At 38.2% G+C, this 24,199-nt stretch overlaps 3 protein-coding genes across 4 annotated transcripts; 1 reads left to right on the forward strand and 2 right to left on the reverse strand.

Moving 5' to 3' along the window:
• Positions 1-537: 537 nt before the first annotated feature.
• On the forward strand, positions 538-3,082 carry LOC125210346 (lysM domain receptor-like kinase 3). Its single transcript, XM_048109908.2, has 10 exons — positions 538-1,084; positions 1,152-1,358; positions 1,452-1,591; positions 1,667-1,756; positions 1,829-1,934; positions 2,011-2,162; positions 2,229-2,326; positions 2,410-2,548; positions 2,620-2,718; positions 2,798-3,082. Exons 1-10 carry the CDS (start codon positions 538-540, stop codon positions 2,960-2,962), a joined length of 1,743 nt encoding a protein of 580 aa, XP_047965865.2. The 3' UTR covers positions 2,963-3,082.
• Positions 3,083-3,653: 571 nt separating this feature from the next.
• On the reverse strand, positions 3,654-17,060 carry LOC125209815 (alpha-glucan water dikinase, chloroplastic-like). Of its 2 annotated transcripts, none has more exons than XM_089068231.1 (33): positions 16,925-17,060; positions 16,221-16,547; positions 15,678-15,719; positions 15,439-15,548; positions 15,271-15,349; positions 15,069-15,160; positions 14,839-14,992; positions 14,011-14,433; positions 13,816-13,923; positions 13,568-13,666; positions 13,335-13,475; positions 13,151-13,239; positions 12,426-12,560; positions 11,801-11,963; positions 11,620-11,709; positions 11,324-11,509; positions 11,056-11,118; positions 10,913-10,975; positions 10,768-10,827; positions 10,516-10,668; positions 10,316-10,399; positions 9,866-10,042; positions 9,674-9,780; positions 9,260-9,473; positions 9,060-9,163; positions 8,736-8,871; positions 8,480-8,605; positions 5,771-5,881; positions 5,435-5,533; positions 5,136-5,309; positions 4,428-4,520; positions 4,194-4,309; positions 3,654-4,106 (listed from the first exon to the last, which is right to left on the reverse strand). In XM_089068231.1, the coding sequence occupies exons 2-33, from the start codon at positions 16,488-16,490 to the stop codon at positions 3,902-3,904; spliced, it is 4,266 nt and encodes a 1,421-aa protein (XP_088924357.1). In that variant the 5' UTR covers positions 16,491-16,547; positions 16,925-17,060; the 3' UTR covers positions 3,654-3,901. The 2 variants fall into 2 exon arrangements, with proteins under 2 accessions (XP_088924357.1, XP_088924356.1); XM_089068230.1 differs by having other exon boundaries at positions 15,678-15,722.
• A 986-nt stretch (positions 17,061-18,046) lies between these two features.
• On the reverse strand, positions 18,047-22,077 carry LOC125214289 (protein CLAVATA3 INSENSITIVE RECEPTOR KINASE 1-like). The gene is made up of 11 exons (XM_048115232.2): positions 21,239-22,077; positions 20,982-21,114; positions 20,773-20,844; positions 20,561-20,704; positions 20,397-20,468; positions 20,251-20,310; positions 20,055-20,152; positions 19,830-19,973; positions 19,099-19,440; positions 18,635-19,026; positions 18,047-18,562 (listed from the first exon to the last, which is right to left on the reverse strand). The coding sequence occupies exons 1-11, from the start codon at positions 21,339-21,341 to the stop codon at positions 18,242-18,244; spliced, it is 1,881 nt and encodes a 626-aa protein (XP_047971189.1). The 5' UTR covers positions 21,342-22,077; the 3' UTR covers positions 18,047-18,241.
• Positions 22,078-24,199: the final 2,122 nt, after the last annotated feature.

Consider the following 24,199-nt stretch of genomic DNA (forward strand, 5'->3'; position numbering starts at 1 on the left):
TACTCAGCCGGCCGATGTCAATAGTCATATGCACAGCTCAAGGATCAAATTTGTAAGAGATGAGACAACCATGCATCTTTAGACAGACCAATGAGCTTCACCACTTAATTACCTTGGTCACATTTTAATTTATGATGATGTTTTCAAATTGGAATACTAATGGAGTATTCAACATAGAACTCATCTCCTAAACTAGAGACTATGTCCATTGACAGAAGGATAGGTTACCTAGCTAGATATGTGTCTTTGTGAAAATCGACATACATTTGTAATAACTAGACCAAATTTCCAACAAAAGTATAGAGATTCTGGATTAACTATTCACTTGATTATAATGAAGAAGACAAGCAAGTATATAATGACAGATATGTGGGAACAAATCCAAAAAGCTATCTCCAATTCCTCTTAATTAACTACTATCTTCTTCTTCTTCTTCTCACAATCTTTGTTTTCATGGATTTTAAGAGATGTAGTCCTCTTTTTCACATCCTTCTTCTCCCAATCTTGTTCATGAACAGCTGTGTTTCAGAAACACAGATGTACCCCTTCAGTTGTTCAGAAAAGATCCAGTCATGTAGTGCTCTTCTTTACCAGCACAATGGATATAAGGTGGATAATGTGGCCTCTTTGTACTCGGTCAATGCATCAGCAGTCAAGCCTATACCATATGCAGATAGGCAAGATTACTTGGTTTCTGTAAACTGCTCGTGCCAGAATGTTGATGGAACTCGAGGATACTTCTATGATGTAGTCTACGAGCCAAAGCACGGTGATACTTTCTACGAGGTATCAAATCAAAATTTTAGCGGCCAAGTCTGGAGTAGCGGAGTAAATACAAGTTTAAATGTTGGAAAAAATAAAACACTGCATCTTTTGTGTGGCTGTGTGGAGATTGAGTCCCAAGTTGTGGTCACCTACACAGTTCAGCCAACTGATACCCTCTCCTCTATTGCAAATCTACTTTCTGCTCAAGTTGATGGAATTCAGAAACTAAACACATATTTGAAAACCCCAGATTTCATTCAAGAAGGTTGGCTCTTATATGTGCCCATGGAAAAATATGGACTCCCTAGTTCAGAGAAAGGTGAGCATGACATTCATTTACTTTGTTAGAAATTTCATGTATGAATTCCTCATTGTTTTGGTTTCAGGGACAAAAAAGGCACACAAATGGATCCTACTCATTGGGATATTGTCAGCTGTAACCTTACTTTCAGTATGCACCTTGGCCATAATCCTAGTTGGGAGAAAAAGAAGGCAGTCAGAGAAAGAGGATCCAAAATCTTCATTCAAAAAATCCTCAAGTGCCAGAGCACATTCCTTGCAGAGACAGTACACACAGAAAGAAATAACACAAGGTCAGAGTAGTAGTATTATTTGATGGAGTATTTCACTTCTCTACATAGTACTCAGAGAGAGAAATTAAAATGATCTGCATGGATCTCTGACAGATATCACAGTTTTTGAGTCAGAGAAACCAAGTTTCTTCAGTATTGAGGAGATTGCAGAGGCCACAGGTGACTTTGATGAGACTAGAATAATTGGTCGGGGGGGATATGGAAGTGTATACCACGGTGTGATCGGAGAGAAGGTAGTAGTACTATTTAGTCCCCCAAATATTCATCAAGAATCTTGACTAGTCCCAACTATCATTGACATGAATCAGGAAGTTGCAATCAAGAAAATGAGGTCCAACAACTCCAAGGAATTCCTTGCTGAGATCAAAGTGTTGTGCAAAATACATCACAATAATGTGGTAAGAGAAATTTTCCATCACCTGAGAATTACTGTAACATTGAGAGGCCATTACAATTTATCAAGAATATAGGTGGAGCTGATGGGTTATGCCACTGGTGATGACCACCTCTACTTGGTTTATGTGTATATCCCGAATGGCTCTCTTAGTGACCATCTTCATGATCCATTGATGAAAGGTATTCAAAGAAACACTACGCTTAGTGCATATAAACTGCAAAGAAATGCTTATATCATAGGGTATGAATTAATTAGGTCATCAGCCTCTCTCGTGGAGCGCAAGAACCCAGATCGCACTTGATGCTGCAAGGGGTATAGAGTACATCCATGACCACACAAAATCTCAATATGTGCATCGTGATATAAAAACTACCAATATCCTGCTAGATGAAGGGCTTAGAGCAAAGGTATGTACCTACTTATTGATCTTCCTTCATGATCTTTGGAGCAATCATGATTCAGAATATCTGCAGGTTGCAGATTTTGGTTTAGCAAAGCTTGTTGGTAGAAGCAATGAAGATGAATTTATAGCAACCCGGCTTGTTGGGACGCCAGGATACCTTCCACCTGAGTAAGTCCAGTTGTGGTGTATCTGAATCATCATATCATCATTACATTAGCATATCAAAGTAAAATGATTATGATTTGTTGCAGGTCTGTGAAAGAGATGCAAGTGACTACTAAGACTGATGTGTTTGCATTTGGAGTAGTTCTTGCAGAGCTTATAACCGGCCAACGTGCACTCATCCGAGACAACCAAGAGCCAAATAAGATGAAGTCCTTGATCACAGTAGTAAGTGAACAAAGTTTATGATGCATATTGTTAAATAGTAGTAAAAAAAGACCAAATTTATTTATGGTCAGGTAAACAATATCTTCAATGAAGAAGATGCAGCTTCGGCGTTGCAAGTAATGGTAGATGGAAATCTGAAAGACAATTATCCTCGAGAAGACGTATACAAGGTACGTAGAGTTTATAGAAAATATACTCCATGAGTGGTGGTATAAGAAAGATTAAGAGGGTTGTGAATGGTGGGTGCAGATGGGTGAAATTGCACAATGGTGTCTAAGTGAAGAGGCAGTAGACAGGCCAGAGATGCGCGAGGTTGTCATAGCATTAGCTCGAATCAGAATGTCATCAATTGAATGGGAGGCATCACTTGGAGGGAGCAGCCAAATTTTCAGTGGAGTTTCCAGTGGCAGATGAGAACAATCTCTAGATTACATGATTTAGACAAGAAAGTAATTAGCCTATGTAAGAAGATACTGCAGCAGTCTTTCCTTTTTTCTATCCAGGTGTTGAATCTAGAGATCCACTGCCAATTCCAAATGTACAAACATGTAAGATAGTTGAAAGTTTTAGCTATTTTTCACAAGCAAGCATGTAAGAGTGCATTATGTCAGTTTTAGTTAATGCACACTTGCATGCTTGCACAACGTAGTGTGTCAGCGTAAATTGTTTAAAGATAAATAGAAACTGAAATGCATATTTCGAAAGTAGATTACAAACTAATTATCTCCTAGTAACATTTTCTTTGCACGATATGGGAAAGAAAAATGTACAAATTTAACAATGTTTATTTCTTCTTCAAACAATTGTTGGATTACCAGCATATATAGTTTTGTGGGATTGGTCACAATTAATTTTTGTGAAGTTATATTCTAAGACTATTGAAATAAAGTTCGGAATAAAAGAAACATTAATCATTTCTATCTCTGGGTGTTTTCGAATGATTAATAATACAGATGCTAATTAAATAATATATCTACTTAAAAACTAATCAAACGAAACATGTACTACTATGCATAAGTTATAACGAGGATTGGAAAAGATAAATGGCATGTGAATGTAGAGGTATTTCACCAGAAAAATAAAAAACATTTATACACCCTGTCAATAATAACAATGCTTATTAAGTTATTATAAATAAAGTATGTATTAATGATACAGCGTTTAGAATAAACATATACAGAATAACTTGAATATGAACTACTTGTGGCATCCATATATATTGACAGTTGATATAAACTACCACTACCTGATTCCTTCCATTGCCCTTATAGTAGATGTTTCTCTTTGCGGGTCGTGTTTGTATGAAGTAGGTCTTTTCCATCCCGGAAAACAGTTGGACTCCAGGAAATTTGATCACATCTGTGGTCTTGTTTGGACTACGTATATTTTTCCATCCTTGACAACGCCTTCAATATCTTGAGGGGATCCATAGAGCTCCTCGATGGCATTTCCTGCAACGGCTATGCTAGAGAGAATTGAGTGACGAAAGTCGCCATCAACCATTAATGCATCAGACGAGTAATCAAGCACCACTTGATCCTCTTCGTCCATTGGGACACTGCAAGAAACACCATCAAGTTCAAGGCTTGGTTATATTCGGAAGATCCTGTGACATAAGAGAAGAGCGTCCATCATAAAACTTTACCTGTCATAAAGCCCAGCACCAGCATAACCTTCTAGATCTTCGCCATTGGAATCTGACCGGAAAATTATAGACCGTCTAATAAAAAGGCCAATAGGTTTGCTGGGGTAACCCAAAATCTGGAAGGATAAAGCATAAGGACAAACTTATCAGCAGTCAATAGGAACATATGTGTTAACTTCGAAAGGACATGACACATCCAGATGTGCTGCAACCCTCCTCAGTTTCATAACTTACCTGAGGAGATTTAAGGTCATTTTTCTTGCAAATAAAGCTCAGTGCACGACCTGGATAAGCTCCCACCAGTGTCTCCCCAAGCCCCTTGACAACCTATTCATGAGAAATGCATAGGAAGGTGATAACCTTTATTAGATAAATAAATGCCTCACAGCTACATGAGTCTGGAGATCTTCAACAGGCACAAAAACTCTTCTTACCTCATTCTTTAAGTAGGAGCTAAACCCCAAGAAATGAGTCAGCACAGAAAAAATATATGAAAAGACATAGGTTGTTTAGTTTAACTATAAATTTTGATTTTAGGTAGCTGATGGTTTACCAGTTTCATGTCTAGCTTGTCACCTGAGGTTATAGACATATATTGGGGTGTACTAGACTTGCCACTCCTGAGTGTGCCCGTACTTTTTGACACAGAATTCTTTCATCAGTAAAAGTTTACTTTCAAATGCAAATATAAGGAGAGTCATTTGCTGGGGGAGGAGGGGGTGTCGGAGATAATTGTGGCCTTACTGAGGGTGTGGGAGGCAGTAGGAGGCAATCTAGTAATTAAATCCCTTCTTTTATAATTATTCAGCTATGATGTCTCTCATGTACGTTGATATTTCTTGTGTGTTTACAAGCGACAAGTTGATGAATATCCCATGCAACTCAAATCAACACTTTTTACCAGTTCATAAAGTATAAACAAAGTATAGCATATATTATTACCTCAGCATATATTTCTGATGAATCCCCAGAAGATGGGTTAGTAGTATGGATAACGAATGCGTAATCAGCATTTATTATTTCTTGAACTAGGACAGCCATGCAAAGACAGTCATGATCAAGCTTCACTTTTCTTGTACTGAAGTATGCCCTCTCGTTCCACTTTGAGGCCCACACCTAGAAATGCAGAAAAGTAAACATTTGGCTGATGTAAAGATCAGTTGTTCTTGAATCAATGGTTATCAAAAGATGGCAACGTTTCCATAAAACATGCAAGTATGGATGCCTATCTATAGGCTTACCTTCTTTATGGCCATCCATGCTTGTTCCCATCTCTCTGCACCTTCATCCCCGGGCCACGGCATACCAGAACTTTGCATCTTCTCCTTGAGCTCTTTAATCTGAGACAAGTTTCTCAAGTAAACTATGGGGCATCTGAAATGATTCACTTTCTCAATCAACACTGCCAATTTCAGGGTATACTTTTAATCTTAGTCTCATGTAGTAACTTAGTATGTTGGTTATAATCTACTCTTGAGGTGTGGCCATCAACATATAACGCCAGTTATGTATGGAAACTATTGGAAAGAGGAAAATGCCTAGTTAGAAAAAAGTGGTGGCACTAAAAGGGGACTTACCAGCTGTGGTGGTGCTGAAAGTTCCAAAACTGTGTTCCGTATCTCACCAAGGAAACTGGAGTGTCCTTCGTGTAACTTTTTTTTCAGGACTAGCAATTTTTCTGCCACAACCTGCAGAGTTCCAGATAAAAATGGAAAATCAAGAGATTGTTAAGCAGTTGTGTTTAGTTCATAAGAAACTCTGATGTATACCACCCATGTGCTGACTAAAAGGGGATAGACTATAGTAGTACCAATCATTCTTCACAGGATTTAATCCACAAAGCTATTAGAGCAGATGCAGCCGAAGCTTTTACCATCCAAAGTGCACCAAAAAACTTTCAACTAGTAAGATCATAGTACGTTTAAGAAATTTAAATTCCATTAGAGCACTCCCAATGGCACTCCCTTATTTCTCCCTTATTTCTCCCTAACTCCTGCCACATCAGCGCCACATCAGCATCACATTTTATCCCCAGTTTTTAGCCAACTGCTACATTGGTTTCTCCCTTATTTCTCCCTAACTCAACATTTCATTTTTACATCATTATTTTTTATATTATTTAATTTTCCCTACAAACGTATTTAATAAATAGACTAATAATGAACAATTCATCGTTGTATTAATCATTGGAAAATATAATACAACGAGAAAAAAAAAAACTACAAATAAAAAACGCAAATAAACAAAGATTTAAAAAAAAAAAAACTAAGACGGAGGGGCCGGAGGGGCGTCGGGATCGAGGCCCATCGTAATCTGCAGGCTTTGGATGCATTTCCAGAGGGCCGCCTTTTCTTCAGGGGTCCCGCCGCCGGTGAAGTACAGCGTGTACATCTGCGTCAGATTGGCGACATTGCTCGAATAAGTGGCTTTTTCTAAGTCGATGTGGGGTTCCGACTCGACTTCCGACGTTGTGCCCTTCCCCTTCCGCCTCCCCTTCGCCTTCTTCGCTCCCTCCGGGCGCTCGTGCGGACCATCCCCACTCAAGTCGATGTGGGTCGCGCTCCCCTCGCTCTCCGAAACGCTAAGTCGCGAGCGCACCGATTTCCCGTGCAGCGCGACGTGCATCCCCGTCCGGAATTTGGGGAGATCCTTCAGCTTATCGTAGATGTTCCAATACTTGAACCCCTTCGACAAGTACTTGCCACAATACCTCTGCATGGCCTCATCTCGGACCATATGCTCGTTCTGGCCACTGGGCATGTTCGCCAACAAGTTAGAATAAATACCGTTGAAGTGGCCGCAGTCCCTCATGAGGCGCTCCCAATGCCGACGGATCGCCTCGCTGCCATGGTCCTTCATTGAGGCAGTCTTGTGGCTCCTGTACTTCGCGGCAACCCGCTCCCAGAATATGATCTCAGTCTGGTAGTTGCTGCGCTCCGCGTTCTGTGACGTGTCCGCCCAGCAGGTGGCTATCAGCTCGGACTCTTGCAGAGTGTAAGTAGTCCTTACCCGCTTCGGCCTCTCATCGGAACCCGTATCAGTCGCAGCCGACGACGCCGGCGCCTTCCCCCTCCCGCTCCTAGAAGGCAGCTCGGTGGGCGTTTCTTCCATATCGAAGTCCTCCGCGCTCAGTGTCGCGGCCTGAGATTCTTGGTCGCCTGGGGTTGATCCGGGGGTGTCGAACTGGGGCCGATACACATCGTCGGCTGGAGAGGGCATTCTGCCGGCGGAGTTGAAGTACGGAGAAAGTCTCCGCGCCGGAGGAGTCTGCAAAGGAGACGGACCCGCGTATGGAAGTTGGCCGGGAGGAGAACCCATCGCCAACAACGAGTGCATCCACTGCTCGTTTGCTTCATCCGTGTTGGGAATTTGTGAACTCGACTCTTTCCCCTTACCCTTACCCTTACCCGAGCGGGACTTTTTCTTCCAAAAGCTCATAATTTTTGGAAGATTGATGAAGATTGAAGATTGGGAGAAGAGATTGAAAATGGAGAGAATGAAGATTGTGGGTGATGAATGGAGGAAGTGGAGGAAATATTTATAGGGGTGGGATGTAAAAATAGCCGTTGGGCCGAAAAAAAAAAAAAAAAATTTAAATATCGCCGATTTATTGCCGAGCGTCGCCCACAGTGGCCGCGATCGCTCGGCGATAATCCGGCGAAAAAACGCCGCTTGGCGAAATAACGGTAGGATTATCGCCGAATTATCGCCGATTTCACCACAACGGCCGGCGATAATCCGGCGATGTTCGGCGATTTTTCGCCGGATTTTCGCCACCCCCATTGGGAGTGCTCTTAAATGTCCAAAGAGACCCTATAAAACAAATACAGATTTTTCTCTTGAATAAATAAAGTCTCTAGAGGAAAACTATTCCTAAGAGCAATTCAAGCCATAATGTACTCCCTCTGTCCGCGAAATGATGTCCACATTTGACTCGGCGCGGGTTTTAAGAAATGTAAAGAAAAGTGAGTGAAAAAGTTAGTGGAATGTGGGTTCCATATGTATATGTAATATTAGTTTTATAAAATGTGAGGGTAATGAGTTAGTGGAAAGTGGGCTCCATCTACCAAAAATGGAAAGGAAAAAAAAAAGCAAAGTGGACAACATTTCTCGGACAGACCTAAATGGCAAAAGTGGACAACATTTCACACACGGAGGGAGTAGAAAATGGGAACAATTGCAACCCCAGATAATCATGCTGATGAACGAATTAAGAAGTATAAGATGACGGGCAATGTGTACAAAATGGAGAGGCATGAAAGGGTGCATCTACCAAAGAGTATAACCTGATTTAAAGTATCTGAAAGGACTGCTTCAAAAGTACCAAACGGTAAAGCAACAGAAGTTGGAATGTTAACCCAAGATGGAACTTTCCCTTTTAGGTGTGCGATATTGCGTGATTTGGCCCCAACCTGGACAAATTTAAATCATGCATTTCGTATGAGTTTAGTTTAGAGCTGATTCTTCAATGGGCATAATAATTCAAGTAGAACTTTAAATAGATAGAGAACATGAAATATAAAGTAAATGTAAAAGGCTGACCAGTTCATTTGTAAATTCCTCAGATGAGATTGCATATCTTCCAGAGAATTGCTTTCTCTCCAAAGACAAAGGAGTAGATGAAGATGAAGCTTCTTGTGAGTTAGCTGAACTTACTAGCCCATCATCTTTCATCTCACTACAGTAATGATGCAAAATTAAGAAGACATCAACTTCGGTCTTCACAAAATCATGAAGTGCAGGTTTTCTAGGTCTAAGATTATTTGCAAATGTGAAGAAAGAAAAGAAACAAAAGATAACTCAAGTGTCCCTGATATCTTTGACGTTAATGAACATGAACAGTAAACTTGGATTATCCTGAATCACCTGTATCCCACATTTGCGGATGTTGGTTTTAAGCACAACAACTTTCCTTCATGTGCCTCAATGTCAGCCAATATATTGGGATCAAAGCAAGTGGCAAAACAAACCTACAAAAAAAAAAAGGAGAACTCTTAGCGGAGCTACAGAGGGATATTTTGAGCCAAAAATCGCACTGAACAACTAAACAGCAACAGAAATACAACCTTACTGTTCCTGGCTCGAACAGAAACATGCGACAAAACATCAGGCATGTCAGGAGTCAGTACTGCTACAGCACCATCAGGAATTTCTTCCTCTCCTTTAACAGATTTTGCAACCAATATTGTTGGTCTTGAGTAAGATTTATTCTGAACAGAAAGCAATTGATCAACTACAACTACATAGCCAACAACTTCAACCGGACTGATGACCTGCCAACTGTAGCAGAATATGGGATACGTGTTAGTAAGTTACTAATGCTAGTTCAACAGCTATAGTTTCACATTTTCAAGTGATGTCAGAAATGGCATTCCTCGTCGGACTTAGTAAACAGGGTCACCCTGGTTCAAAAATGATTGTAACTAAATTGATGCAGATTTATAAATTATATGTTATGGTGAGCTACTATATTTGATGACCTTCCTAGATTTGCAGTTTGTCGAAGAACTGGATCAAGTCGGTTGAGAAGAGAGGACAGTGAAGCTGCTGAGCCCGCCCGAATTATTTCTTCAGTAAATATATCGATCTGCGTGAAATATTTACAATGTTACTTATGAGTTGTAATTGGGATAGGCACCAAAAGGACTATACAAGTGTCAATGTATGCATACAGCCCCCTGATCCACCCCAAGCAGTGTGCCAAGATACTCTGCCGATGGTTGCAGTAATTGATGGTATGCCTCGCCCTTGCTTGCAAGTGAAAGCCGAGTTCTGTCAAGAACTGATTTGGAAAACAATGCCCAGTGCTCATCCCTGCTCTTGAACATGCTCCGGCTTAAATTCCACCCCTTATTATGAGAAGAACATTAAAATCAGCAAAATTTAACAAAATCCCCCATCAACTAGAAAAAATCAGCAAATTTAACAAAATTTCCCATCAACTAGAAAATGCATTAACGAAGAAAGATCCAACATTGAAGATGTGAACCATAAGGACAAAAAGTATGAGGCTTCTGAAAGTTCCACGAGCAATATTAACTAAAAAGCTCCAAATTCATGTACATGTGTTTATAAGGACTCAAATGTAATGCTTATGATGCTTTTGTTCCATTGCTCCTCACCTTTAAGCAATAAAGGAGATCTTCATTATCACTGACAGAAAGTGCTAGGTTCTCAGCAACAAGGGAAATGAAGTACATGATTTTCTGCAGAATTTGCATGAAGTGTTGCAACTCAAGTCAAATTATAATAAAGAAGAGGGAGTTTGCATGAAAAGGGATTAAGGAAGAACAAATAATGAACAATAATAAAGTTTATATACCTCAGGGCTAGCATTATTTAGCTCCTCGTATCCACGTTCTACAGCAGTTCTAACTGCAGAGTCTAGGGCAATATCCAGGAATAAAATATCCTTTAAGCGGTTATTAGACTGGGAAAGCAATGGTCTAAGCTCCTGACGAGCCTCAAGCAATCCCTGAGTGAAAAAGCATAAATACCAAGAATGCAGTGAAGGGTCGACAAATTACGGGTTCTCCAAGATTGAAAGAGGAATTATCATCAAAATCGGGTATACCTCAAGAAGGGCTTCAACATTTCTATCTTCAATGTGGTTCATAACAAATTGGAGTAATTCCTGTAATCATAATCAGAACAATTTAGCAAAATGTTTCAGAATTTCTCTATGCTAAGGATTATTACATATTGAAAAATGGAACTACCGGAAATCCTGCTGGCAAGCCTTCGACAGGATTTATCTGCACTCCAACCATGAAACCTTGTCCCTGATGTGCATCAATTACAAATTAGACGATATGCCGGAGGGATGACATTAACTGATAAGGAATTGCCATGATGGAATTACCTCATCTTTGTACCCCAAGCAATTTGCGATAGCAGACTCAAGATCTGCACCTGAATGAACTGCCTGCACAGCAGTACAGTAGAATTTTGGAAGTTAAGTAGTTGCTACAATACTGCTCAGAAATGAACTAATCTGACCAAGTCCTTCTATGTGGAATGAAAAGGTTTAAGAAATTTGAGTTTTAGACTTGCATGTATTCACTTTTAATGACTCAGACACATACAAAGAAGCAGTTATAAGGTCATGCAGATGTGACAAAATCTCCAACCTTCAATGTTCGCATGTAATGTCCAAGATCACGCAGAAGTCCATCCTTTTGATCCCCCCTAAATTTAGGTTCAGAGCGTATTGCACGGTCGTAACTAAGGAGGCGCTCTTTTGTAATTCCATTATCATTTAAGGTTTTCCAATAAACACTAATGTCAAAATCACTCTTGATATAGTCCATCAATGCCTGTGATAGGGAGCATGTGAGTAAAACTATTAGTTGAAACTTCTATACATGCACATGAGTGTGTATATTTCGATCAGCCAAATGATTGTTTACTTATATATCCTGAATACCTGGCATATTACAACATCATCAGGACTAGTGTTATTATGAAGCTTTTGATGCCATTCTTCCATCAGTCCACCTTTGCAATCATTGTTTCTCTGCAGTTGAATAATAACTTATATAGCATTATCAAATCCAAATATCCACCAAAAGAAAATAAGTAGGTAAGGGCATGCTTATGAAAACTACCTGAATGACTAATATTTCGTCCCTAATTCGTTGCCCCACATCCCCTTCTCCTCCACGACCTACAGTTGACATAATCATGCGTAGGATTTCACGATACCGAGGATAACTTTTGTAGACATTCTGGAGCAAATCCGTTAGTCTGTCTTGAGCTTTGCTTATCTCTCTGCACCAAGACAAGTATTTATATTTCAATTAAGCTGAAAAATGACAAGAGTTAAAGAAAAAGATATGTGTGGAGAACATATCCCCCAGACCCCCAACATCCATTGTGGAGGTCCTTTCATTCGACTTCCTCAAAAAGCATATGATGCAGAACCAAATATTTTCAGAAACTAAGGCCCTTCTTGGTATGATGGAATGGAATGAAGATAAAAATGAAATGATATTTTTTTTGCATTTCCTTTATATTTTTTCATTCCATTCCCTCCCTTCATTCCATCGTGCCAAGCAAGCAAGTAGATGGAAGTAGGAATCACATTCCATTCATCATACCAAGAAGGGCCTAAGAACTTGGGCAGTTCATAGGATACCCTATCCAAGGACCACAGAAAGGTGGGGACCCACATTTCCATGAACGAGAAACCCACCCATAAAAACAATTGCAGCTGCGGTTTAGGAATCATACCGTGGTTTTACATTGTAATTTTTGTTCCAAATGAGTTGTCTTGTTGCCATGTATCTCATCCACACAAGAATGCCGGCAAGACCTACTTCACCTGCACTAGTTGCTTGTTCCATCAAGTCTGCTGCAATATTAAATCTGTAGGAAACATCATGTGTTAACACAAGTCACATACTGTAGTAAATTATATCCTAATACTAATATGCATAAGGCACATTGAGTGGAATCTCAAAATATAATTTATTTTCCATTTTTCATCAAGAACAAAAAGCTAGAAATACAATGTCTGCCCCGTAAATATGAGGTGATAGGTATCTTGAATTTATAAGCGATTTTTTTTATTTGAAGTGGCAACTTGACATAGTTAAAGAACTAAGAAACGTTCTAGAATTAAAAAAAAAAAACTGAGGCAAATTTAAAGTACAGATGCAAAATTAAAGAAACAGTTGTGAAGAGTTTTTATATCAGTCAGTTTGCATAGCTCCAGTTGACAAGTCAAAGCCCAAGACTCAGTTGCATGCATTTAAGTTTTCATAATAATACTAAATTCAAAGCAGGAAATTTAGAATCTGTAGGATATACATGTTACACACCACATACTTTATCATCCCCGCTAAGACAAAAAAAAATTCAAATATCAATAGAAGCTCTGATATAAGGGAAATGAAGGATGAAATTGCTAGTAGGAAATCTCATCATGAGTTTAGAGATGCAAGTAGATTTGTCACCTATGCATAAATGACTTCTGGGCTTCACTTTCCAACTCTGCTATTTTATCTAACAAAAACTTTGATGTTCCCTCCCCGTCTCCTGCATCCTTTTGCCACAAAATAAACATTGGGATAGTCAATGTAATATGGAAACAGATATGCAATGAAAATCAAGAAAGGACAACACGAATTTTATTCATACCTTTTGAACTTTCGCAGGCCTAGTTTTGAACTCGACATAAAAGTCGGATCCGCTGTTTTTTATCCAGTTTCCACCACACAAAAGAACAAATGGCATCCCCACAAAGTTTTCATCTTCAACTGCTATTTCCAATGATTGAATCTGAAAGAGTAGTCCAGGAAGAAGTTATTTCCTTAAGCTCAATGAGTTGATATCAAGGTAAATGAGAAATATACAAAAGTTAATTTCCATACCTTGTGTGGCTGATTATTGACAGAACTGGTTGTGAAATTTGTTTCGGCAGCCTTATCTACAAAAACTGAATCAGGGGGCATCATAGTTGAGGGAGGTGCCTGGAACATAATCAGCCATTTTCAACGGAATAATAAGAAATATATTACAAACTAAAAAATGAAAATTAAGTATATAGTATACTACTTAGTTTCTCCACTAACATACACATTGGAAGAGTTAATAACTATGAATAGGTTTTTTTACGTACTGTCCATTCTCCAGCGTTTTTGGACAAAGCCCAGTGGAGAATAACAGGATCTGGAAGATCTGTAGCCAGGTAGACTTTTGTCTTGCCTGAGGACTTTGCTACAAGTACCTTCAGAAGAAAATGAATTTCATAAAACATATGCTCAATTTTTTAAAACTTTTGTAAGGGAGATCAGATAGGATGTTGTAGACATACCAGGAGTTCCTTATCACCAAGCTTATAAATTTTCTTGTTCATTATCGGGCCATCGATATGAGCTTCCTTCTCCATAGAGAACTGTTTAATATGAGATAAAACTTCTGGAGAAGGGGGGATATTTTCCTTGATGGACTCTGGTTTAAACTTAGTGAGAAGCGACATTATGTCCCTTTTTTTGCGCGGAACTTTTTCATTGGAGAAATTAGTTTTTGGAGTCTGTTTCTTGGGAACCTTGGATTGTATATTTTTCCTGTGGTTGTCTTTTTCCTTATCAGGTATATTGCTCATTGATTCGGAAGCAAATTGCTCTTTACTTTCACTTGCAGCATTTTTACTTGTTAACTTTGCTCTAAGGTCCTGTACCGAAGCACCCCTAGCAACTTCTTCCAATAGCTCCATTCGAGCTGCCTCATACTCCTCCTGTTTAAATAACATGAAAATATGAGCAAGAACAAAATCAAACAGGGATACGACCAATATTTGTATGAAACGCCTCAATATCAACTAGCATTATTACAAAGGATCAAAAACTGTAACTAATCCAAAAGGCATGCAATGGATTTGACAATCAAGTAGTAAAATAAATTTGACTGTTTGAACAGATTGATTGAAGATATATATCTAGATCTTGCATCTAGTGATTTAAATAATTAATTCACGAAATCATAAAAGTAGTTCAAGAGCAGAACTCAATATTGTGTGTGAAATCAGAAAAGGAAACATATGGATTATAAAATTGTTGTAAACCAAAAGGGGGATGGAGCATCATTATAAGGTAGCTACAGTATTCTTAAGCTGAAGCTAAAGCAATGAACAATCACAAACCTTCTCTTGTTCTGGGGTATACATCTGTTTCCCTTTCCTCTCCCACCTCAAGTAAGCTTGGATTTGAACAAGATCCTCAGGAACCAAAATGTTTGGAGTTGTAAATTCTTTCTTTGGCAAATTAACATGAAAATTGCCACCATTGTACTTATACCTGAGAGCATAAGAAATACAACGCTAAAGACATGGTTTGATACATATGCTCTAAATTTAATAATTGATCACTCTACCATTTATTCTGGGCTTCGTCAAATATCAGAAACTCTAGAGCTTCTATTGCAGGATCATCAATCTCTATGCTCAGTGAAGCATTAGCACCAGACTAAGAAGAGACATCACATGAAAAACATGTTATCTACCAGAAATGATGCAGTTCTACTTATTATAACAACCCATAAGACACATTTAGTTCAAGTGGCATTCTGAGCTTACTTTCACAAAAGGACTCCTAAGTGCTTTGTTTTTGTACACCATAGTTCCAACTGGACGACAACGTGGAAGACTCCATTTACTGACCAACCAAGAGAAAAGAAATTTTTAACTCAATACTGGATCCCATTTTACAGTAAATAAATACTTATATACTTCAATTGCACTTACTCTTGTCGTTTTTTTATCGCACCCCAGTGTAGAAGTATGCTGTCACTGCTGCTTGTAACTTGAATATTTACCACTGAACCAGATCCAGATGTCGGAAGCCCAACATCAACCTGTTTATTCACATCCAATAATCTAAATTAAATACATTGGCTTGCACGTTTCATCCAAGTGTCATCCTATATGCACAGTGGGAGATATAGTTTGCATGCTGAATTAAAGATCACTATCTGTATGCATACCTGTAATTCAACCTTATCGTCGAGTCTGAATTTCTCCATCTGCTGCTAGAGAATAAAAACAGTAAAGACAATGAACTAAGATAATGTATTCACCACAGGAGTAGGGAAATATCTTAAAGAAACTAGTCATAGTATTGCCACAAATGAAGCCTTGCAGTACAAATGAGAGTGTTCTTTCCAATTCTTACAGTTATAGAAACAAGAGACTTTGGGAAACAGAAATGATCATTACCAAGTGAAGAAAATATACCCACATTAATTAAATGGTAGGGTTCTAATAAGATTTTCATTCATACGTCTCAATCATATCTGTGATCAATGATATTATCCTCTCTTCAGTTTGTGGAAATAGCTAACGAAAGTTAGTGAAAGACATGATTCTGTGTGTTTATTATCTTTTTGTCAATCTTTCTCACGCTCAGTACAACAGAATCAAGTAGAATTAATAATCTGAAGATATGCATTCCACTAGAAGAAACAGTGAAACATGCACAATGAAACTAATACAATGTTAAATTTTCATCAAGAGTTTTGCAATGTTACCATAGAAGATGGATCAGCAGCCAAGACAGCCTTCACGGATCTTAAGATAGTATACATCTTTCCCATCTGTAATTTATTTTTCTGCAGTGAGACCCTTCTACCCCAAAAGTCAGTAGATATAGGAGCTCGGTGTGTTAGTGAATATGCTTGAGGCTGGAGAAAGGTATTCCCCCTAACCGAGGTTGAAGTATTGCTTCTACTCTGATGCTCTAAAACCGTCGGAGAAAGCAAATTCTGATGCAGCAAGTTATTCCCAATCGTGTTGCTCATGTTTTCTCAATTGTATGATTAACTCCAACAATCACAACTTCAACCTCAATATTTATCCTGTGAAAAAAAGAACAAAATGCCGAATTATTAACACTGACCACCATGGTACGGATATACGAGTATAAACACAATCACATCCACACACACATAACATAAACTATTGGTAGTAAAATCTTAAATCAGTATATTAGTGCGCGAACATTGCAGCAAACATCATATAACTAAATTTGAACTCCAATAGGCATTAGTAATAGTGCGATACAACATAAGCATTTAGGTCAATCATTTAGACAAACAATTGACGTGCAACCAAATAAACTAGTCAACAGAATCATCATGATTTCAAGTGCCAAATACAACAAATTTGAAATTACACAACAACAAAAAGCGTCAACATTGCATCCGACAACAGCAATTCAGTAATCAAACTTCACCTGAAGCGGGCGGAATGAAATCTAGGGAGAAGAGAGTGAAGCGATGACTGAAATGGAAACTGGAAAGTGGCAAGATTTAGAAAAAGGAAGAACGTTGCTAATACGTAACTGATACTAATATTACTACTACTATTATCATGAGAAAAGGGGACACGTGGCAACATGATAGAGGTATACCAAAAATAAAGGGCTTTGGAGATTAATCACGTGCCCGGAGCATAGGCGCGGGGTCCATGACTTGCGGCTGCTTTGTTGGCTTGTGATTGGATATTTTTTACTTATCAGATATTTTAATGCAAATTTCCACATAATAAGTTGGAGATATTTTGTTTACTACTCCACTATATTAGTGTTTTTGTCTCATCGTATTATTAATGATATCATATTCAGGTTTGTATTCGAATTTAAAGTTTCTTTAATAGCTTCAGTCGTTATCAAGTTATCACCATAATAATTCAATTCACACAAGTATAATTTATGGAATGTATCAATTTCTAATATGGGATTACATTTAATTGATTTTGGGTATATACATACCCAAAATGTTACAATCTATACATATAGTTGTATATTATGATACCCTTAACATTATGACAATATTTGATGTCTTTAATTCAGAAATACTATATTTGTACAGAATCTGATTGAGGCATTGTTAATTGCATCATCATATGATTATTAATTTATGACTCTGCACATGGTGCTCGTTTTCGATATAAAATGTCACATCTTTCCCAAGACATTAGTCTTACAAATGAAGCAATCCCAGGCGCTTTTCCCTTTGTTGAGCTGTATTAATTAAAGGCATACTTTTTTTAATTTTATAAGTACTGTGACTATGATTTTGATTTAGTAATATATTTATTGTTTTATTATTTGTGGAAAGCATATAATTTCTGGTCCTTACGCTAAATCAACATATAGTTCAGGCCCAGTATGTAAAGAATGTACTAAGTATATTTTTGGATTATGGCCCAAATAAATCGAAATATGTTAGTAGTATAGTGTAGGAGCACAATTTAGTTCATGATCTCTAACTCTTGTCTACAATTAATCGTAAATAATTTAGCTACACACTAACATATGCATCACATTGCAAAACACAATTATGAGCAAACCCTCTTGGAAATGTAATGAATCTAATACTTCCACCAAACAACTCAAATGTACATGATTCTTTCTTTCTTTCTTTCTTTTATACAGGTGATTTCAGACACACAAATAGTTCCAAACAAACACTATAGACAGCAACGAATGGTAAATTTTCAAATCTTTTAGCTTAATAATCGATACATAAACTAACATTATGGAAAGATACTACCTTGGCCCGGATAGCTCCATAGCCTCAACTACAAGGGATGATTCGTCTATCAATTCCGAGTATCTTTGAACGGGATGTTCAAATGATCGGTATCTAGGGGGCTCGTTGTTCTGTGATTGCTCCTCCCACTTCTCTGCTAGGCCATCGCCTTCCAGCATTCTCAAAACCTCTGACATTTTAGGCCGATGCAACGGATTGAACTGCGTGCACAGCAATGCCACCTCAACCATTTCCTTAAGCTCTGTTTCATCATACTCTCTCTTCAGGTCTTTGTCTGCCATAAGCCTCAGCTTCCCTTCTTGGTGGACCTTCTTTACCTATATCACCAATTTAGCAACATCATCAACATTGTGTGTGTAACAGTTTTAGAAAGGTGGTGCTCGTCGTACCCAGTCTAGTATCACCCCTTTCTGGTTATTTCCCCGCCCAAAGTTGACAGCTTTTTGTCCTGTGATCAGCTCCAGGAGTAGGATTCCGAATCCGAAGACATCAGTCTTCTCGGATGATTGGCCCGTCGAGAGGTATTCGGGCGCTATGTGACCAACAGTGCCACGGACAGCTGTGGTGACATGAGAATCGCGGTGGTCCAGGAGCTTCGCCAATCCAAAGTCGCCAACCACTGCCTCAAAGTCTTCATCCAGCAGAATGTTGGCTGCTTTGACGTCGCGATGGATGACTCTGGGGTCACACTGCTCGTGCAGATACACCAGACCCCGTGCAGTGCCCAGCGCTATCCTCTTCCGCCTTGACCAGTCCAGTACTGGCTTCCCATGGACATGGTCTGCCAAAAAAATCAATTATGGATACCTTTACATAATGATCAACTGATGATTGACTGTTGGATTTTGCTTACCTTTCAGTCTCGATGCCACACTGCCATTTGGCATGTACGGATAGATTAGGAGTCGCTCGCTTTCAGTTGAGCAGAACCCCCAGAGTCGGAGGAGATTTCTGTGAACAGCCAAACTGATCAACTCTACCTCTGTCTGGAACTGTATCTCTCCACCAACAGCATTGTAATCCTTTATCCTTTTCACAGCCACTACAGTCCCGTTGTTCAAGCGACCCTTGTATACAACACCGAATCCTCCCTTCCCTAGTATATTCTTCACATTGAAATGATCAGTTGCGTCTCGAAGCTCCTTGAAAGTATACCTTCTCAAATGCCCTAGGCGTACCTCGGGGTCATATTGCTCTGTTAAAAATCATAGCAATGGAAGTCAGTTCCAAACCAAGACAAGTTTCTGTGATTGCATTAGCACGTGCAAAATAAACATAGTATTCGGATATGATGTAACGAGGAGCAAACAAAGCTTCTCCCGAGGAAAGAGGAATGATGAACAATGAGAACTTTTGCTTTACATATAAGAGTGTAATTCTAAAATGAACTGGCGAGCAGAAGCATGTTGAGGACCAGTTCTACGAGCTATAAAAAGAAACAATCGAGCAAAAAAACTTGTCGGGCTCAGTGGTTACCATCTCAACGCCAATATTCATTAACTTTCAAGAACCAGATGAGACACATCTATTTATCAATATAAATTAGTTCATACATTCATTCGTGTTCTAACAATGTAAACTCACCGTTAATATCAAAAAATATCTGTTGATGTCGCCTGTATCGCCACCAAAACAGCAAGCCAACAACAACAATGATGAAAAAGGAACCACCAAAGCTTGCTCCAAAAGCAACTGCAACATGATGTTTTGTTCCAGAGTCTGATTGACCTGCGTAGGAAGCAGATATCAGATAATATATTATCTCGATCATGAGGCACAAGCGATGGAAGAAGATGAGATGATACTTGCCTTTAACAGCATCTGGTGGGAAGGACAACGGCTCTGGATAGACAACAGAACAATTGTTTCGAGAATTCAGTCCACAAATTAGAGGGTTCCCGACCATTCTGAAAACCGATTCGAGCAATGAGGCTACTTAAAATTAGCAACGAGTATAATGCAATATGAGAACAAATTAGTCCATGTAACTAGAAAGATAACTCACTTAAACGTTCTAGCATGAATTTTAGGCAACGAGCCACTGAAATTATTGAAGGAAATGTCTCTGCAAGAATTAATAATACAATAAGCCTACAGTTATTGATTGAAGGGGGATACTACAGCCATTTTGAGAAATGAAGGATGGCATACACGAGAGTGAGACTCTCGACTTTGGTCAGAGAGTCGGGAATAGGTCCAGTAAGGCTGTTATTGTTAATCCGCCTGTCTTGCCAGAAGAATAGCAGGCATGAGAATCAATCTTCAGAAAGTAGTAGTATTAGTTAATTGCTTAATTGTATAATTCTCAAACGCACAGATAGTTCAAGTTCTTCAGATCCCCCAGAGAACTGGGAATTTCACCAGATAGCCTGTTAACAGAGAGGTCGAGTGCTTGAAGCTTTTCTAACTTCCCAACAGCGGCTGGAATAGTACCAGTGATTCCATTGTTTTGCAGTAACCTACAGAGACATAGGCATTAGCAAAATCACACTCCATCCAAGAAGCAAGCATTATCTAAACTACTTACACAGATTGCAAGTTAGTGAGGTTCGCTATCCGGGGCGACAGAGTTCCAGATAAGCCAAGGCTAGATAGTCCTCTGGTTAACCATCAATAAAGATTAGTGATAAGATTGAAAAACTTTTTCACTGTTATGCAAGCATTGGTAACAAGAAAGATTAGTGATGACATTAAGAAACCAATTTCAGCATTAGTTTCGGCGGCCAAGCAACTTACAGAGCAGAGACATAACCATCTAGGCCACAAGTAACCATTCTCCAGCTACAGGGATCAACAGAATTAGCATCCCAATTTTCCAGCACATTGAAAGGATCGTGTAAGTCATTCTTTATTGCGATCAGAGCAACAACTGCAGGGAGTTGCAAGAACAGGAACAAGACTAGTGATCAGTTATAATTTCCATATAATTTCCAAATTACTGAGCAAAGGAAACTAAAAAAACAAAACCTTTTTTCAGAAAGAAGAAAATCTACCTTCATAATTTACACCAGAAGGAGATAGAGTTGAATGAGAAGCCTCAATTAAGGTCAAAACCAGCAATCCCACTTGCCAAAGCAGGAACTTTCCTCTTTCCATACTCCACTAATTTCACCTCTGCATAATTCTCATTCCCTTCATAGAATAAGTGATCTCACCGCAATTCACACACTCCACACACAATGCTCATACAAACAAAGATTTCCCACTTCTAGATTCCGAAACTACTCACTGAATCTCCAATAAATCCACCAGCTTTAGGCAGAAAAACAAAAGGCCCGGATGATAAAGGTGCTGTCTTGATCCAAACGGAGCAGATTTCTTACCCAAAATGCTCACAAACATGGGATGAAGTGAAACCAAAAAAATGAGGGGTATTTTCTTGAAAACAAAGCCTTGAGATATGGGAATTGAGTTTGCCTATGAATTCCACGCAGTTTTAACCTTCTATCCGTCTTTGCGTTTTGCAAAAAAGGTAAAAAGAGAAAAATCTCTACAGCTTATAGCATCTTATTCTTTACAAAAATGAAAAATCCACTAGTTTTTTCAAGAACAGCATAACTCTACACACTTCAGTTCTTCACTCTTCAGCCATAATTCGCACAATTCAATAGTGTATTTACAAAATAAGATAATTCTGCAAAAAGGTGCATAAACATTAAACATAAAGATAGCGACGCCTCACAGTGCGGTCACAGATACAGATGTAGAAAAATCTACTTGTATTTTTTCGGGGAAACAATAAATTTGCTTTGAATTCGAAGATAGAACAATGGCATATCTTAGATTAAAAATATAATCAGATTACAGAACCAAAAATACAGATATTTGATGGCAGGAGTCACTTCTTTGGACTTATTAATTTATTTTATTAAATTTAAATTGTACTACTAATGATTTTGATCTGCCCATGGCCATTGACTTGTTTTTAAATCAGACATCACTTTTCTTCGCAGTTGTTATCAGAGTGATTTATTATAATCTCAGTCACCAATAAAATTTAATTTACTGAGAATTGTTAGTATACAGTAGTTTAGAGCATCTCCAACCATTCCACTAAACTCAAACTCATTTTAGCGTAAATCTCACACTAAATATTGATTTTACTCCAACCATTTATACTAAACTTAAACTTAAAAGAATATTCTCTATATTATGCTTTTTTTACTCACAAAATTTAAAAAACTTTTAGGTATTAGTTTAGTGTAAACCTAAATATAGGTATTTTTTTCTCAAAAATCAAAAATAGGATTGATTTTTGAGTACTATTGGAGCTAAGTACCTATCCCATTTTAGGTTTTAGTGTACCATTAGAGATGGTCTTAGTATAGTAGTATAAGTAATATACTTATTTTTAGGGGTGGTTACTGTAACAATAGTAACGTAATATAGTATTTGATTAGGTGTTTCTTATATTCGTTAGTGTGTATTCGGGCTCTGCTCGCTTTTCTTAAAAAAAAAAAAAAAGAGAGAGACACAATTGTACTTATAAATACATAAATTGTACTTATAAATACTTATCTTTCTTTAGAGACACAATTTTACATGTTTTGAAGTAGTAATAACTTATTTTATTAAATATTTTCTCTTATATACATCAATTTTTAAATAAAGTGTTGTTGGTGAAGGAATAGTAATGTGGTTATTAGGTAAGAGTTGATATGGTTTGTTAAGCTACCCAATATAATGAAAACCATTTATTTTCATAAAATACTAGTAGTACTAATTTATAGTATGACATACGTATAGTAGATCAATTGTATCTTCTAGAGTTAAAAGGAATAGGCATGGGAATCTTTATCACAAATTTCTCTTTCTTCTAGTACTTGATTTATTTTTTCCAATGTATGAGGATCTTTTTTTATTTCAATGTTGGGTACATGACATCACATTAATGTTGGAAAAATGTTCTTTAATTTGTGTTATGTGAAACACTAGGCGTAAGGGTATTTCTGTCGTATTGGGAAAGCTGAATATTCTCTGGTCTACATTTGTAATAGAATTTAATTCTTTATTATTTCCTGCATCCCAAATAAATTGAGTCAAAATTTTTCATTACAAGATTAAGAATTGTGTTAAAAAATATAACAAATGAATAAAGTAGGAAAAATAATAGAGTATAGAATAGAGTAAGTAATGAAATAAAATAAGAATAATTAGATATATGTATTTTATCAAAAAATAAAATAACTCAATTCAATTGGAACATAAAAAAAATGAATTTAATTCAACTTAGTAAAGAGTAGGAAGGTCTATACTACTTCAAACCTAGAGTATTTTATTTTATTAAGGAATTTTACTTCACTCATCCGGATGACCGGAAGCAAGAAAGAAATACTTCATAGTACATTTTTATTACTACAAAAGTTATAGTAGCTCTACGTTTCATCAAAATTGTACTAGCTCTTTAATTTATTTCATCAAGATTGTAGGAGTAGCTCTTAAATTTGGATATATTGTGATAGTTGTATTAAAGACCAATTTCTTGAGGCCCATTTTGGGTAAATCAAAATTAAAAAGTAAGATGAAGGATTGGTTATGAGAATTAATTAGCAACTTCAAGCAGCAGCACTGATGCAGTCAATAGCCTTTTTGCAGATTCCAGTCATGGTTGCCTCTGGTCCATTAGGGCATGAATAACGCAGGCGGGCCGGGCCGCAAATCGCGAGTCCTGGCCCGAGAACAGCGTTGGAGGAGGTTGCGGCTCGGCCCGGGACGGTCCCGAGGACGCAGTTGCGTCCCGGGGCCGCTCCCGAGTCACGTCCCGGCCGGCGTTATGCGTGCCCGGGCCGCATCGGTTGCGGCCCGTCCCGGCGTTAATTGCGTTTGGGCCGGGCCGCAAGTCCCCACCGAATTTCAATTTTTTTTTTTTTCTATTTATACACTATATTTGCTCATTTTTTGTAACTCTTCCACACAAACTCTCACTTCACTCTCAATCCTCTAGCATTTCAAGA

The sequence above is a fragment of the Salvia hispanica genome, chromosome 3 (assembly GCF_029641045.1).
Source record: "Salvia hispanica isolate PSC_SH4W2 chromosome 3, Shi_PSC_v1, whole genome shotgun sequence".
Lineage (NCBI taxonomy): Eukaryota > Viridiplantae > Streptophyta > Magnoliopsida > Lamiales > Lamiaceae > Salvia > Salvia hispanica.